This window comes from Pelobates fuscus, chromosome 3 (genome assembly GCF_036172605.1).
Source record: "Pelobates fuscus isolate aPelFus1 chromosome 3, aPelFus1.pri, whole genome shotgun sequence".
In the NCBI taxonomy this organism is placed as follows: domain Eukaryota; kingdom Metazoa; phylum Chordata; class Amphibia; order Anura; family Pelobatidae; genus Pelobates; species Pelobates fuscus.
In genome coordinates this window covers 221,236,039-221,254,953 of record NC_086319.1, presented here as the reverse complement: position 1 = coordinate 221,254,953, position 18,915 = coordinate 221,236,039, and the positions used below count along the sequence as shown (strand labels likewise).

The window sequence follows — 18,915 nt, the reverse complement described above, 5'->3', positions numbered from 1 at the left end:
AATTTACAGTTTAGTAATGTCACAGTAATTTTAGGTGCAACTACTTGACCGTGCCCAATTGACACGGTCATGCTAGGAGAAGTCCTCCTACTGTACTTACCTGATGGCAGATTCTCCTCCAGTCCGTTCGTCTTGCATCTCCCAGACGATATTGCGTTTAGATGAAGGCTGGCTGCTACATAATACCGCATTTAAATAAACCCATCACCGATTATGATGCTAGTGAAGCAAATGTGCATGCGTCATTGACATCACACACGTTTTGGTGCTACAAGGTTAATTCTGACCAATCATTGTCATCCTATTTAAGGGCTATTTCAGGGCTGTTTAAACTCAAAGTTGTATTTGTATTGTGCCCTGTCACTGTGTCTAAGTGTCTAGTTAATCTGAGAGTGCATTTCTTCATGATTTTCTCTGGCTCATCTGACCATGGCGTTACATTAACTATTCTGCTTTCTATTGTCCTTGACCTTTGTCTGTTCTCTCGTTTGTTTTGCTTTCTATTATCCTGACCTTGGCTAGTCTTGTACTGTTCTGTTTAACATTCAGTCCTGCCACTCTAAGGCCCGGTATATGCGTTTCTCTGTTTAGATTTATTATTTTTACTCTGCATTTTGGGTCACATATACCCGTGACAAGCAACCATGTGTGAATTTCTTAGATTCCTTTCACCCAAATAGTTCCTATTTGATGATTGGCAAAATATATTAAAAACTATGCAGTTGCTGAAGTTGTACAGGAAATATCAGTAACGCATTTGTTTAGAAACACAGTACTAAAAGAGGAAGTTCTTTGTATCCATGGCAATGGCAAAACAATGTGAAATGTATCATTTGTTTACACGGTGCTGGAGAAGGGACACAAGCTCAATAATGCTTTGGGCTCAATTTGGAAGAATTCTACCTTTTCATTTTGAATCAGTGTCAATAAGGTTTTTTTTTTTTTACTCGTGAGCTAACTATGAGTTATATTTAATTTATTGAAATGAATAAGCTTTTATATTGGTAAATATGCTTTAAAGGCGCCTAAACCACCTTATCTCAATGAAGTGATCTTGGTGCAGTGCCTTTGGTTTGAGACAAATTAATCATACTCTGGTCATAAGTGCAATGTTTTGTCTTCTAAAAAAGTTGAATCCCAGAAACAAATGCATGTGAGGATTCCCTTTGCTAAAACTGTACTTCTTGTTTTATTTGACTGAACATGAGTCTGTCTGATACAGCATTGGTCCTTTGCTTGTCTTGGTTTTGAAATATATGTATTGAGGACAGTAAATATAGCAGCCAATTACAGTAAATTAATGGAAAGTTAACCAAAAAGAGTAAGTATACTGATCAGAATTTCATTTTCAGAACAATATTGTTCATAAAAATAATATACAAAGGGAGTAGGAAAAAAAGCAGCGTGTGTTGGGAGTCTCTTGCTACGAAGGGAGTAGAAGCAGGAAGGGCCCATTCTTAAAATTGCCACTTTTTCTATTTTAAATTTGTACTGACAAGCTCCTTCAATGAATAAACCATATTTTAATATGAAAAGGAAATTGAAGATACTGGAGCTTCAAAGAACTATGAGCAATTGAAATACGTTTGCCATGCAAACAGAGAAATATTAACATAAGGCTAATGGAACTTCAATTCTAAGCCTTTGCCCATTAAATAGGTCAATTGAACAAAACAAACAAAAATAACAATAATAATGATTTTATTAAAATATATTTTGCCATTCCTCATTTACTCTATAATGTGCAGATGTAACTGAGTATGGAAAATTACAGGTTTATTTATTATGGCTTTAAATTTGAAATTCGCTTTGAATGCACTCAAGTCTTCTGTCTGTCTTGCAGGCATTTTAATGTAAATACTGACTTTTCAGAAAAAAATGCAGTGTTTACTTTACTGCATAGGAGCACCATTAGTTACAGTCACTCAGACTGCCATTAAAGGACCACTCTAGTGCCAGGAAAACATACTCGTTTCCCTGGCACTAGAGTGGCCCTGAGGGTGCCCCCACCCTCAGGGTCCCACTCCCGACCGGCTCTGGAAAGGGGGTAAAACTTACCTTTTTCCAGCGCTGGGCGGGGAGCTCTCCTCCTCCTCTCCGCCTCCGTTCCGCCCCGTCGGCTGAATGCACACGCGCGGCAAGAGCTGCGCGCGCATTCAGCCGGTCGCATAGGAAAGCATTTACAATGCTTTCCTATGGACGCTTGCATGCTCTCACTGTGATTTTCACAGTGAGAATCACGCAAGCGCCTCTAGTGGCTGTCAATGAGACAGCCACTAGAGGATTTGGGGGAAGGCTTAACCCATTAATAAACATAGCAGTTTCTCTGAAACTGCTATGTTTATTAAAAAATGGGTTAACCCTAGCTGGACCTGGCACCCAGACCACTTCATTAAGCTGAAGTAGTCTGGGTGCCTAGAGTGGTCCTTTAAACATGCTTCCTGGGTCAGTGCTTCACAACGTGTAGCACTGATGTTCAGCGTCTCCATGCTCTACATGGAGGCGCTGAGCTTTCCTCATAGAGATGCATTGAGTAAATGCATATCTATGTGGAGATGCTGATTGGCACAGCAGTGTGGTGTTTTACCGCACATGCATGATAGCCTCTCAATGGGAAAGCATTGGCTTGGCTGAGAACGTCCATTCTGATGATCTCAGTGAGGGAGGCAGATCAGAAACGGAGCTGGAATAAGGGTGAGTTTTGTATTTATTTAGGGGAACAGGGAAAGGCAGCCACCTAACATGACTTTTCATCACAAATTTGGTATTCTTGACCCTATAGTGTTTCTTTAAATTCTCATTTATATATGCTTGTTTTGAGGGATGCAAGGAAACAGAACCTGAGTTGACTGGCTATCAAATATTTATTAAAGCTAGCTTTGTTCTCTTTGCAAATGCTCTTGCTGCTACTATTTCTCTAACAGTCCATCATTTTCCTGTCATCATGTGAGTTAAAAGCCAACTCTACATACAAACACACTGCTGAATTCAAACACAAACATTACATAAAAGTACACCACTGGTGAAAAAGGGTGAGTAAAACACAGATAGTAACAGACGCACACACTCACTGACAGACACACACTCACTGTCAGACACACACACACACACAGACACGCTGGTACTGACAGAAACACACACATTGATACTGAGACACACATGCACTCACTATCAGACACACACCGGAACTGACCGACATACTCACACTTATACTGAGATACATACACACACTGACAAACACAGATAGTGACAGACATACACACACTCACTGACAGACACACACTCACTGTCAGACACACACACTCACTGACAGACATACAAATTGATACTGAGACAAACACACACTCCCTGAAAGAAAGATACACATACACTAATACTGACAGACACTCACACTGACAGACACACACAGACTCACTATCAGACACACACTGGAACTAACAGACACACTCACACTTATACTGAGACACACACACACACACACACTGACAAACACAGATAGTGACAGACGCACACACTCACTGACAGACACACTGGTACTAACAGACACACGCATTGATACTGAGACACACACACACTCAATGACAGACACACACACACTAATGCTGACAGATACATACACTGACAGACACACACACACTCACTATCAGACACACACTGGAACTGATACACATACACTCACTGACAAACACAGATAGTAACAGACACACACACACTCACTGTCAGACACACACACTCACTGACAGACACACTGGTACTGAGAGACACACACACATTGATACTGAGACACACACACTCACTGACAGACACACACACACACTGATACTGACAGACACACACGCAGACTCTGCAGGAATATTACTGCTCCCTCGCCGCCTCTTTTTTCCCTGGGCTGTCCGCCTCCTTGCTCCTTGGGCCGACCGCCTCCGCTGAATGGGATGACAAACACCCAGACGCCAGGGTGAAATTCAGAATCGCCATGGCAACCTGGCACCTCTGATTTGTTGAGCACTGCCCTAACCACTTCTAACATTATCTTCAACCATGCATTTGCACAGCTGCATACACAAGGTAAACTCAGAGATCAAAACACAAGGCACATCACTGTCCTGCCCCCTTCACCCCAATTCACAGAATATCAGTGTTGGGGGATCTAGGGATTACTGGGAGAGAGGGGGTTAGAGTTGTGGGTCTTGTAAGATAGACACTGTAGCAGAGCCAGAAAGACTGGTTCAAAGCTTGGGATATAAGATCTATTCCATCCAGTGTCCGTCCCTTTTCCTAAGGGGAAATATAGCAGAGAGCCAGTCTTTCCTCCCAGCACCACTAGCCTTGGCTCAGTAGCCTAGTCTGACACCTTAGCTTGATAACAGACCTGCAGAAACAGTAATACACAGTGCTGTTCTAGCTTCTAATCTAAATTCTGTGCAAATTTGGTGTCTGATGCCAGTAAGCATGCTGATGCCATACAGGCAATGGTGGCATGTTACCCCCTGTGGAAATTATTTGTACCCCCAGTTTTGACTCTGGCATGTTATGTGCCACTCTATATATTGCCCCTAGAGTCAACACTGACGTATAATGATAGCAACAACAAAAAACACACTAAGTGAAATCATTAACGTTTTAATATTTTATACTTTGATTAAACTTCCTCTTTAGAGTATTCATAAACTGATGGATAATTATTCCTATATGCTTCTGCTGTTTCTACGGGAAGCAAACCATTGGCATTTCTAAATATGTAATCAAATGAATAATCAATGTGGTTGAAGCTTCCTTCCTGTCAGCAGCAACACTTCCTCTGTTGCTGGATTAAAAGGCAAGAAATAAAGCAGAACATCTAGCCTTGACACACTTTTGATAAGGAACAGTACGTGCACAGAGTAGTCTGCAAATTCTAAACAAATGTTTCTTCAGCAGCCTTACCTCTTCCGCATTAGCAGGTAATATTTCATTAATGCATATAGGCCTGCTTTCTGAGACTTAGGGTGTTAAAACACTGTTGCCGATTCTATAATACAAGGTTTCAGCTGTTATTTCAAGATGAAGTTATAACACTGCCAGAACATTTATTTCAGGATTTCAATATATGCCTGGCAAGAGAATTTCTCAATAAAAAAATATATAGCAAAATAAGAAAGTATATATCAGGATAAAAATAAAGCAATGTTATAAAGTACATTTATGTATTGAAATGTAGCATAGACAGAAAATGTATTTCACAATGTAAATAATGTTTCTTAATTTTATAAATGGAAAGATTGTGTTTTTGCACGCGTATTGACATTTTTTGTTTGTTTTTTGCAATTTAGGCATTACTATGATTTGCAGTCAGATTTATAGTACAATATGGCAAAGTTATATATTAACTGGCAAAAGATGCATAATGCTTGTTTTTGATTGGATCATTGTCTTCAGTGTTGTGTTTGATTATGTTTTGATGTGATTTTAGACAATATGCTTTCACGTCTTGCTTTCTGATGAATGCTTTTGTTTGAAAGATAGCGACATAAATTTGCTAATTATACTCTGTCACTAGCTGATGAAACTGATTTGCGCTTGTCCAAGATTTTCAATTAACTGCTTTTTTTCCAGACATAGACAAATTTATATTTAGTAAAAAAAAAAAAATAGTGTTTACTTACTAAACTATATTTGCATTATATTGAATATGGATCTCTGTGGATCTACATAGATGCATGTATGAAAATTCTAATGTATGTTTTATAAATATATACATACACATTATAATATGATAAATACAGTCCTACACGCAGCTATACACGCTGCAGTTTGGTATTCACAGAAGCATGTTCTAAATTCTTAATTAACTTCTAAATGAGGATTTTAAAAATATATATATGCTTTGTTACTTACTTAGTACGCAGAACTGGCTTAAAATCCAAAAGACCTTATGAGATCTAGAATTGGGTATTTACCCCATTACTATTTACATTACAATATATAATGAACATGCACCCACACTATGATAACAGCTTCACAGCTGCTATCAGACACTACAGACATTAACGTTAGTGCTCTGCAATAGTACTGGGTAATTGGTCAATCCCCAGATGTTGTAGAATAATGGGAGTTGTAGTCCAACCACCACAATAGGAAAGTCATGCTATTTTTGTGTTTGTGTTAATATGAATACATATCATTTTGCGAAGACGTGCCATTCACGCAATGTACAATACTGAGGTTATTTTACATGATCAAAAGTTAGCAGAATTGACAAACTTAAGGTCAGTATTATCACACTGTAAAAATTAACTAGCATGGCTATTTTGGCTAATTCATAGTTTACCGAATAAGCCCTATACATATGGATCTAGACTAGATTTTGTTTGTTTTTTACCATTAGTCGTACAAAATGAGGAAGATGCCCCTGTCCAGTCATATAGAGAAAGAGGAAGATGTAAACGGCAGAATGTATAGATCATGTAATTTTCATTTTTTTTAGCTGGAAAAGGGAGAGAAATTATTTTAATCAGTGCAATTCTTCTTTTCTTTATTTAGGATGTGATTTCAGTCAGTGTAAATAAAGCATGTGTATATTGTGCCGTGGTATCTTACATACTAAAAACTATAATAATACAATATTTTATCATCTCCTTAAATGGGAACTGGCACTTCAAAAGATTTTTAATATTATATTCCTTACATCCTATATTTAAGAATATTTATTTGTGAGGTTTGAAAAATAAAATGAAATGTAAAGATACATACCTAGCTATCCAGCAAATGGGAGCCTCCATCTGTACTCACTGTCAGTCACTTTATAAATTATATACTTTGGGCCAATTTTCAGCTATTTACAACACCCCACTCACCCCCTCTTCTTTTCTAAAATAAAAAATCAGTGATTTTAAAGGAACACTGTAGCATAGAAATACATTTCTGTATTCTTAACACTACAGCATTGATTCCCCTTGTCATTTAGCCCCCGTCCTTGTATAAAATAATAAAAATGGGGGGCGGAGCTAAGCAATCAAGCAGCCCAGACGTGTCGGGCGAGAGCTCCCACGTTTGGGGACAATAAAACGGGGAATTCTGCATGAAAATCGTGGCTGACAGCCGGCAAACCGCGACGACTGAGACTAGGAGAGGCTGCTGCATCGATCGGTGCCTCTTCCAAGCTCCGGCACAGCCAAACGGACACACCGAGGCTTGCGGCCTACCAGGGTCTGAGCCACGGGGAGACGGCCGCTCTCCGGGCACAGGTACGGCGACTGCAGCCTCTTACCCACTCACCTCCCCCCCCCCCGGTCCAGTGGGGGTTATCCTGGACCACTCAGAACCGCAGTGGAGAACTTCTACCGCCAGCGAGAAGCAAGGCCCTAAACAAGCTCGCCTCGTGGCACGTTCAAGATGGCGGCTATAGACTCACCTCACACTCGCAGCCAGCCTCAAAACTGCATGCCCAGCCACAGTACTCACACAGACATCCTGCAACGTCTTGAAGAAACCTTTCTCCGGTTTTGGGAGAAGCTGGATCAGCGCATGCAGTCAGCCCAGTTCAGCCCACAATCCGAGCTGCACGCTGGTGAGTCGGGGCACACGCGACAGGGAGTGAGGAGGGTGTCCTCGGGCACAGCGGTCCCACAACCGAAAATCCCTACTCCACGTAGCCCACCTGGGCTGAAGGCCATCAGGGCTAAAGCCCGTACGCATCTCCCACATCGGCGGAGGTCCCAGCGCCGTAAGCGGCAGCACAACACCAGACCCCCCGGCTCTCCCATAAGAGGAGTAAACTCGGACTCTGGCAGTCACCGGGTTTGTGGCACAGTGATGCAGGCCTGCTCACCAGCCTGGGGCTGGAGGATTACCTCTCCCCGCACCCGCACAGCAGTGGCCCTATACAGCCCGCCAGCGTGCCAGAGAAGCCCCCGGCTAACCGGAGCCCGACACCACCGACACTCAGGAACACCTCTCCGAGTGCCAAAGCCCAACCCAGCCTCACGACAAAAGCGGGAGTCTCCCCAGCCACACTTCTCTCGAAGACTGGACCCAGCTGGAAACCGGGAGCGATCGGTGCCACAGCTCAAGAGGGGTCATCCACACTCCCATGCATCACACCCGCGACAGAACTCACCTCTAAGGGCACCATGGAAGCCTCATGACCCAGCTCACACGAAGCTCCACACTCAGACCAACGACGCCCCCGGGCAGGCCACCCTCAAGATGGACAGGTCTGTACACCCGGTGGGCATAGGCTGAAGGGGATGAGTTTCAACAGCTTGTAGGGCAAGGCCCCAGCTTACATGCCTGGCACCCTCAGGGACATTATCACTGCTGACGACGACCTACAGCCCAGATACCTACCTGGCCACATGTGCCCCTGCTGAACTGTGACCAACAAACCATACCTTGTTTTGCACCTACCTGCTAGTAGATACACTTGATTATTATTATTTGATTTTGCTTTGATTAGACCTCTCATATTTAAGCTTAGAACGCAAGGTAACAGTTGTATAACGAACTGCTTAGCTCATACCTTTAACTCTTTGTACTCTACGTGTAACCCAGCATTGTAGTATAGCTATGCAGGACAGGTCAGGTTGTTTCCCACTATAAGCATGATACTCGGCATAACTCACAGTTAACAGATTGTTCGCCTTTAGAATGTTTCAGGGAATTACATAGTGTTTAGTCTGTTACCTTACTTTGAATTATTATATTTGCATACACCAGTGTCAATCCAAACAAGATGTTTCACACAATCTAACTGTTCTCTTGTTAAGTGACATTATATGTCTCAGCCTGTTTCTTGTTTAAAAAAAAAAAAAATGCGCAGTACTATCGTATGCCTCAAAGTCTTACGCTTCTTGAGATGCCTGTGTTTATTGTCGTGGCATAGCAAGCCTCGTTTCAAAACCAAATGTGAACCTAAACTCGTTAACCTACATAAAAATAAAAAATTAGGCATTGTTTAGCAGGAAATGTAATTAACGCTGTATTAACCCCTATCTGTATATCACTAATGCATTTCCCCTCTTTTTGTTCTGTACCCTATTGCACATGCCTTAATAAAAGAAAGATTGACAAAAAAAAATAATAAAAATGAAATAAGTAAAACAAATTTATCACCATTTCTCCAGGGCCGAATTTCCCTTGGCGTGGCCACAACCTCCTCTTTGGGTTGCGCAGAGATGCAGTGTATTGGTGTAAGGGAAGCAGAATGTGTGTATAGTAGGTGTAGTGCTTGTATATTGGATGCAGTATTTGTAAAGTGGAATATATGCAGTGTGTGTATAGTAGATGCAGAATATGTGTATGTGTGTTTAGTGGATGCTGTGTGTTTAGTGGATGCTGTGAAGGGTCAGTGTTAGGACCCGCTTAGGGGGGTCTGCCTTGACGTTGGCAGGCGGGCATCCCTCCAATGGCCATTGGAGCAACTAAATGACCTCCATTTGTCTAAATATACATAGGGATTAAGGAGAAAGCACAAGTAACATTTTCTTTTCTTTGGTTTTTACTATATATTGGGGCTGATGTGTGTTGTAGTCCTTGCTGCTTAAGCGCAGGACTTCTCTTTTTGTATATGGAATGTATGTAGTCTGATTCAATTGTATATGTACTTGTTTTGAGGTTCTGTATTATTAAGCAACTTTATAGACTAACAACAAATAGTGAATAGTGAAGGGAATACATCATAAAATTATATTACATTTGTTGGCATCATATTGTGCAGATGTTTTTTATGCAAACAAGCAATCCAATAGAGCTCCACAGGCAACCTTCTGCACTCCAGATGTTGTGGACTACATATCCTATAATGCTGGGAAAGCTGTCCCTGCTGACCTTAAACATGCCACTGTAGTACCTATCCTGAAAAAAACATCTCTTGATCTGTCCTCCCCCTCTAACTATCGTCCCATATCCCTGCTCCCTTTTTCCTCAAAGCTCTTGGAAAGGCTTGTCTTTACCCGTGTGTCCTCAATTCCAACTCTCTCCTTGACCCTCTTCAGTCTGGCTTCCGCCCTCTCCACTCTACTGAGACTGCTCTTATCAAAGTTACTAATGACCTAATCGCAGGTAAATCCAATCACTACTCCATATTAATTCTCCTTGATCTCTCTGCTGCCTTTGACACCGTTGATCATGCTCTCCTCCTTCAAACTTTTCAGTCGCTCGCTCTCTGTGACTCTGTCCTCTCATGGTTTTCCTCTTATCTCTCCCAACGCTCATTCAGTGTCTCCTTTTCCAAGGATACCTCCTCTCCTCGTCCTGTCTCAGTTGGAGTCCCCCAAGGCTCTGTCCTTGGTCCCCTTCTATTTTCTCTTTATACTGCCTCTCTTGGCAAACTTATAGCCTCTTTTGGATTCCACTACCACCTGTACGCTGATGGCACCCAAACATATCTCTCCTCCCCTGTTCTCTCCCCTGCTGTCCTGCAACGTGTCACTGCTTGCCTTTCTTCCATCTCTGACTGGATGTCCTTGCGCTTTCTGAAACTCAATCTCTCTAAAGCTAAACTCCTTGTCTTTCCTCCTCCTAATACTGATCCTCCTCTCTCACTCTCCCTCCAAGTCAATGATATCCACATAAGTCCATCCTTGCAAGCACGCTGTCTTGGCGTCATACTTGACTCTGGCCTCACCTTTGAGCCTCACATCCAGTTTGTTGCCATATCCTGTAGATTCCAACTTAAAAACATAGCCTGCATCCGCCCCTTTCTTACATAAGATGCTACCAAGGAGCTTGTCCATGATTTTGTAATTTCCTGCATGGATTATTGTATCCCTCTCCTGATTGGTCTCCCCAAAAACCGCATTGCCCCACTACAGTCTGTAATGAATGCCGCCTCCAGACTGATTTTCCCCTCTAGTTGGTCCTCTCACACCTCACCCCTCTGCCAGTCCTTGCATTGGCTTCCTGTATCCTATAAGAGTCAATTCAGAGTCTTAACCCATACATATAAAGCCCTGAACAACTCTAGCCCTTCTTATATCTCTTCACAGATCCAGAGGTATGCCCCTCCTCGTTCCCCCCGCTCTGCCTGTGACCACCTCCTGACCGCTGCTCGCACCTGTACAGCCAACTCGCGCTTACAGGACTTCACACGGGCGGCTCCCTTCCTATGGAATAGCATGCCTACCCCCATCAGACTTTCCCCTAGTCTTCAATCCTTTAAGAAGTGCCTTAAAACCCATCTCTTTAGGAAAGCTCCCAGAGTAACCTCTACCTTACATACCTGTCTCTTGCTCTCTTCTATAGGACAGCACTTTACTCTCTCCTCCAGCTCTGCTTCACTCCCACCTTATTTAATTACTATTTCCTGTTCTAATGTGTCTTACACCCCACCTCCTAAAGACTGTAAGCAAGTTTGAGCAGGGTCCTCTTCAACCTATTGTTCCTGTAAGTTTTCTTGTAATTGTCCTATTTATAGTTACAGCCCCCCCTCATAATATTGTAAAGCGCTACGGAATCTGTTGGCACTATATAAATGGCAATAATAATAATGTAGTTCATGACATGAACTGAACTCATGAACTGAAGAAAGTTGCCTACCGCTGGCTTAGGTCAAGAGAGTTGAAGGTAGCTCCTAAAGCAGTGGCCCTCAAACTCTGGCCCCCACTGACGTTGCTGAACTACAACTCCAGTGAATCTCTGGCTATGTAATTCAAGGAATCATGGGAGTTGTAGTTCAGCAACATCTGGAGGGCCACAGTTTGAGGACTCCTGTCCTAATGGAAGCTTCCAGCTCTCCATATTGGAAGTGAACTGCACCTGGAAGACCTCAGATAAAAAGTCAAATCGTTAGCAAATGTTTTGATCACCTACATTGGGGGATTGCCAAGGCACTAGTGGCACAATATCTGCTACATTGCACTGTAGTTGTTATGGTGTTTCAGAGTGTTCCTTTAAAGAGGAGCTGTCACTTCCCAGGATTTGTATACTATATTTACTTATTTATATATATATTAAAAAAATATGTATTTGTGAGGTGAAAAATGAGGAGGATAAAGATCTTCTACAGTGGCTTGGTTCACTCGGCCAAGCTACATGAAGTAGACAGGCAGGAGGAGGAGCACTGTTCAGTCTCCTCCGGCCGGTCACCCGCAATCCAGATATTGACGGGTGCGCCTTAAGCCGCCTTATGGTAGTGCCTGCTCTAATTGGACACAATGTCTGTGTAGTGGATGCAGTGCCTGTGTAGTGGATGCAGGGAATATAGTGTATGTGTAGTGGATGCCCTGTGTATAGTGTATGCAGTGTCTGTGTAGTGAATGCAGTGTGTGTAGTTAATGCAGTGTCTGTGTAGTGCATGTCGTTTGTGTTTGCTGAATAAAGGCTGTGAGCAGTTTTTATAAAAATGTATAATTATGTTTATTACCTGTGGCCAGGGAGGGGGGTTACTAGATTCCCTGTTGGTCCAGTAGCACAGCATGCTTATATATATACAGGAGGTAAAATTTCCCAAGTAAGTGTATTAATCTCATAAGGACAGGCATTAGGCAGCTAGGATAGAACCTGCCAAGAATGTTGTGCATTGTTGTCGTGGCCGGCTTATGCAATGTATGATCATATAATGTAACTAAACCCCCATTATTTTTTGCCTAGGTGAGGTGTTTTTAAATAAAACTATTACAATCTGTGAGATTTTAAATCATTGTTTAGTGAATAAGCGAGTGCGCCGGATTGTGTATTTTGTATGTTGTATAAATTGGCCCCAGCAGCACCCTATAATGTATGCATGTTCAGGGGAGTGCAGCCCTAGCCCTATTTATATATATATATACAGACTAGTTAACAGCAGGCTAGTTAAATAGTACAGGGGCGGCAAAATGACTATACACGTGCCGCCCATGTCTGTGATGTCATGACCTTTGAAATGTTAGTGACTATTCTTTTCCCTTCTGGTAAGTTCTTTCATTTCACTTCACTTGAGGTATGTACAATAAGCCAGGCCATTCCTAGGACCGGTGATATGTCTCTCTATCCTAAACCTCTCCCTTTTAAAATTCCTTACTCTGTGGCCTAAAAGTTGTGAATTAAACCCTTTACATTCCCAACAGAAACTTAGTGAACAATATAATGTGTAATTCTGCTTCCAAGTGTCAACTTAGATGTGCATTTTTGTAACTTTTTACCTGTACACACAGTGAAAAGAAAACACAGAGTTTCATTTCAGTGGTTTATTATGAACATTGTGACATCCAAGGGAGAGTCAATAGAGGCTCTAAATAAGGGCACAGCAAACTCAGACAGGCACTCTAGCATTTAAAGGAACACTGTAGGTAACATAACCACTTCCATGGGCGCAAGGTACTACATCACTGCTAAACTGCCATTCCAATTCATAACAGGGATTGGGGCAGCTATTGGCTGGACAATTACGTTGCTGCTCTCAGACTATCACTGACAGCTAGCCCTTATATGACATGAAGCAGAGAATAGCTTCCGCCTCCACCTTTTCATTATTTGGGGCCGGGCAAGTAACTAAAATCTGATATCACACTTCTATTCACACTTTGAAATATGGTCCAGGATGATATTCTTCAGGCCCAATTCTTTAGCACTTTAGTGACATCATTCTTGCACCTTGCACATACCATGCATATCCATTCACACAGATACTAAAACTCATGTCTGTAGTTAGAACAGTAGTAGTTTTTAACCCTTTCACCGTCTACAAACCTTTCAAAAGCAAAAGACCATCAGTGCGTGAGAGACAGCTCTTCCATTCTTTTAAAGGGACACTGTAGTCACCAAAACAACTTTAGCTTAATGACGCCGTTTTGTTGTATAGATGATGCCCCATGCAGTATTGCTCAATTACCTAACGTTTAATTGTTAAATCACTTTATTTATACTGCTCTAGTCACAACTTTCTGCATGTGACTTACACAGCCTTCCTAAACATTTCCTATAAAGAGTCATCTAATGTTTACACTTCCTTTTCTTGCACAGTCTGTTTAATTTAGAATTTCCTATCACTTGCTCTGTTAATAGCTTTCTAGATACTGCAGGAACCTCCTGTATGTAACAAAAGTTAAATTTACAGAGAAGGAAATACAAAAACTTTAAATTAAATCTGTAATTGAAAATTAAACCTTTTTTTTCTTGCAGGCTGTGTCAGTCACAGCCAAGGGAGGTGTAGCTGGCATGATCTATACACAAAAAAAGCTTCAGTAAGGTAAAGTTGTTTTGATGACTATAGTGTCCCTTTAAGCAACAGAACTAAATTAAAATAAATTAAAATAATAAACAGCCACTCTCATATCTCTTTTCATTTTTGTAACTGATATGAGTTCTGGTAGCCTATATAGGGTATAAGGCAAACCCTTATTAGATTCAAAGAGAAATTGCATGTTGACCTGCAATCAGTTTGGTAAGGTATCAGTTAGTGAATTTGGATGTGAGTTTTATTTTTAGCTTTCTTCATGTTTAAATTGTTATTAAAAGTTTTAGAGTCAAAATAGTACAGTATAGACAATAAATTTAACAAACATAGTGTGGGTATAGTAGGCATATACAGTAAACAAAACCATTCTGGGTTAAGGGGAACATCTCAGGCCCCAAATCACCCATGCTCTTCGGATAGAGAATGACACTTCTTCATCTTTACATTGTGCTAGACATTTTGCTAGCAAATGTATAGATTGGGAGAAAAACTTAAAAAAAAAAAAAGTAGGTGTTTCTCCTACTACTAAGTCAATTGTTCAGCATAGACTCTATTCAGTTAAAATAAGGCATGGTAAATAAAACTTCTGGAGTACATGCATGAATAATGTTTAGAAATCTTGTTGCAAAAAGGTAACTTCAATGTATGTGCAAATATGCTTATTTAAAAAAAGCATACAAAGATTAAAGTGGACTGTTTATGGGATTCCCTTTATCCTGCATGTGATATTTTTTTGTTCACATAATATTATCAGCATGGAATTTTGCCAAGGAGCATGTAGACCTAACTCTACCTGCTAATATAAACATTTGTCAGAATGGATAGCATAATTACTATGTATGTAAAACAGCACAACACACAAAACTTATCTAAAAAATAAACAAAACAAATATGTTGATTTTTGTTGTTTTAAATTCAGTCTAGCAACATCAAGCTCCCAACTCCCACTTCATGTTGAGTGAAGTCAGGGAGCTGCACCCACCAGACCAAATGTATGAAGTCAAATCACTAATGGTTTAAATCTTTGAATTGTGGGGTGCCAAGGCACCTCTGTCACCATAACCACTACAGTGTTTGTTTTTTTTTGGTGTTTAGAGTGTTCCTTTAATGCTAGCATGTTCCACTTTTAACAGGTCGCTCACAACCTCTCTCATATGAGTACCTCATGTGCAGAATGGTTCAAAAGCAGCTCCTTTATATGATAGTGCCACCTTCTTTGCAAATGATAGTGTCAAATTTTAGCATCCGTGGAAATGTATTGGTGAGACATGTTATGAAAATGTTTTTTTCACAAAAACTGTGTTTCTAATTTGTATTCTTAATTTGTATTCCTAGATTGCATCTGGCATGGAGCTGGAGAACAATGACCAGCCTGTTGTTCTGAGGGATGAAAACAAACGTAGAAGAAGAAAAATGAGACCTCATTCAGCAGCCAGTAACGTATTCTCCATGGAACTGATTCCTATAGAATTCATTTTACCTACTAACCATAAAAATAACAAAGCAGCGGACACGATACTGCTAGAAATAGCAGGCAACTGTACAGTTGAGCAGATGAAAGCACAAGTCTGGATGCATGCTATTGAGAAAAGCCACAACAGTGATTTTTACCACAGACTTGCTCCAGACCAGTTCCTCCTGCAATATCAGAAAAAGGGACAATGGTATGAAATATATGACAAGCACCAGGTAATACAAACATTAGACTGCATAATGTACTGGAAGGTTTTACAGAAAACTGTTGGAAAGATTTATGTTGTCCAAAAAGAGAAAACATCAGATGAAACGCTAGAGTACCAAAAGCAATTAAATTATCTTATTGGATATGACGTTACGGACGTAAGCAATGTTCATGATGATGAACTAGAATTTACTCGTCGACGACTAGTCACACCTCGAATGATTGAACTGGCAAAGAGAGATGCTCGGCTTTATTCCATGGACCCTTGGGTAACTTCAAAAGCTCTTCCTGAGTATTTATGCAGAAAGATTTCTTCCAATAGCATTTTTATAATTATACACAAAGGAATGACAAGTCACACAATTAGAGTGTCTATCGACGACACACCAGATGTAATATTGCAGAGCTTCTTTACAAAGATGGCCAAGAAGAAGTCTTTGCTTGACATTTCTGAAGAACACAGTGAGCTGGACTTTGTCCTCCGGGTTTGTGGAAGAGATGAATATATCATAGGAAATTCCCCAATTAAAGATTTTCACTGGATAAGACAGTGCATCAAAAATGGGGACGAAATACATCTTGTTTTGGATACCCCCCCTGATCCAACAGAGGACATGGTCCATAAAGAAGAGTGGCCACTAGTTGATGATTGTACTGGGGTCACAGGTTATCATGAGCAACTTACCATTGATGGAAAAGATCATGAGAAAATTTTCACAATATCCCTTTGGGACTGCAACAGAAAGTTTAGGGTAAAAATAATTGGAATTGATATCCCTGTTTTGCCAAGGAATACTGAGATTATTGTTTTTGTGGAAGCTAATATTCAGCATAGCCAACAGGTACTTGCACAAAGAAGGACTACGTGCAAGCCTTTTACTGAAGAAGTTCTTTGGAATACATGGCTTGAGTTTGATATTAAAATTAAAGACTTACCAAAAGGGGCTCTTCTGAATCTACAGATATTTTGTGGTAAGGCTCTTACACCCTCGAATAAGACAAATATGCAGTCACCGGACTCAAGCAGTTCAGACTCAAAATGTAAAAATCAACTTCTTTATTATGTAAACCTGTTGTTAATTGACCACAGGTTTTTATTAAGGCAAGGAGAGTATGTCCTTCACATGTGGAAGATACCAGGTAAAGGGGAAGAGCAAGGAAGCATCAATGCTGATAAACTTACTTCTGCAACAAATCCTGACAAGGATACATCTATGGCAATTTCCATAAGCCTGGACAAATATTGTCACCCAGTTGCACTGCCTAAGCACAAGCCTGTGTTTGATTCTGAGCAAGATAGGGCAAGAACTGAAATGCCTAATCAACTACGTAAGCAGCTAGAGGAGATTATAGCCACTGACCCATTGCATCCACTGTCACCAGAGGATCAAGAACTGTTATGGCATTTCAGATATGAAATTATTAAACATCCAGAAGCATACCCCAAATTATTTAGTTCTGTCAAGTGGGGGGAGCAGGAAATTGTTGCAAAAACATACCATTTGTTAAGTAAAAGAGAAGCATGGGATGACTGCTCCCTAGATGTCGGACTAACAATTCAACTTCTAGATTGCAATTTTTCGGATGAAAATGTACGAGCTATGGCTGTTCAGAAGTTGGATAGCCTACCAGATGACGATGTACTTCATTATCTTCTACAGCTGGTGCAGGTAGAGCACATTTTGCATCATTATATATTTAGTTCCTCATCAAGAGTTATTATTTCCATAACTATACGTGTTTAATACATGCTTGTTCTTTATTTTCATATTTACTTCCCTTTCTTCTGTTTATTGTTCTGATAACAAACACCTTATTGAGTTATTTGTTAAACAGGAAGTGTTTCACAGTTCAACTATTGATATCAATAAATTGCAATTCATATGGATAACCATATGTAGGCTTCATAAATTCACACTGCTATTGTCCACTGTGGTTTTCCCAGATAGTATCATTATAAGACTCAATAAACCATGAGTGAATGAGTTCTCTCCAGTTTCTATATCAGGTGTATAACTCTTATGAACTACTAGGGTAAATAATTTATGTTATTACCTATATTTTGGCAAGCCTGTTTATATTTTCCCTCCTATATAATAACTACAGATTTTTTTTTCAATTTTTTTGGACAAAGGAACTATAGCATGCTTAACCAGGAATTGTATTTAACCTCAATTTTTCGGCCATCATCGAAAATACGTCTAGATTACAGCTACCAGATCTAGATTGTTAAAATCTGGGTCAGGATGCCTAAAATTAGGTCCCACATTTTAAAAATCCAAATTATTTGCCTGCTGTCAATGCTAGCAGCCAATGGACAAAACATTTATTAAAAACCTCTGCAGTACAAGTTACCTGATCACTCCCCTTTTTTGAGCACTTATCAGATGCACACAGGTGGGGGCATCAGATGTCCCAATAACAGCCCCCATCTGTATTTCTAGCAACTGAAAAACAAGGCTGTAACCATTCTCACATCTATTTTTGCTGTTGATCCAAAACAAACAAGTTTTTTGCCTTCTGAAAAGTGCTTCCAAATTTGCAATAAACTAGTAATAAATTCCTTCTTGACTCCAGAAGGGCAGTCAGATCTCTCCTTGGATTAAGAAGCTATTACCCCATTAATTGAAAATGATATCCCTGAATATTATATTATTCATCCAGTTGCTGTACACACTATAATATAACCACCTCTTCAGGCAGAGAATTCCACATCCTTATTATTCTTCCTGTAAAAAAAAAACTTTACTTTGCCTTAGACTAAATCTCATTTCATCTAGTCTAAATGCATGCCCTTGTGTCCCATGCATAGTCCTGTTTATGAATAGATTTTCAGACAATGGTTTGTATTGACCCCAAATATATTTGCAGGCCAAAATCCTCACCGTAGGTATAACAACAGAAAATAAAATATAGTGCTTACTGTATATATAAAAATACAAGTAAAACAGTAGGATATATACTCACATTAATGAGCGCAAACAATGGTTTTGTCAATCCAAAATGCTTAGGTGGTATGTTCCCCACCAAGGAAGATGTTCCACAAAGAAATCAGGATGATCCAAGAAATATTGGATAATGTGAACTTTATTACAACAGT

At 40.4% G+C, this 18,915-nt stretch overlaps 1 protein-coding gene across 4 annotated transcripts in view; it reads left to right on the top strand.

Annotated features, from left to right (window-relative positions):
- The window catches only part of PIK3CG (phosphatidylinositol-4,5-bisphosphate 3-kinase catalytic subunit gamma), a 73,838-nt gene that overhangs the window by 17,993 nt on the left and 36,930 nt on the right, over window positions 1-18,915 (top strand). For 2 of the 4 annotated variants that reach the window (XM_063448098.1, XM_063448099.1), the window contains exon 2: window positions 15,470-17,485. In XM_063448098.1, coding sequence (XP_063304168.1) covers window positions 15,482-17,485 — 2,004 coding nt within the window. In that variant the 5' untranslated portion in view covers window positions 15,470-15,481. Of the gene's footprint in view, window positions 1-4,856; window positions 4,944-14,105; window positions 14,147-15,469; window positions 17,486-18,915 lie in introns of those variants that run through there. The other 2 variants (XM_063448097.1, XM_063448100.1) reach the window with 2 other exon arrangements.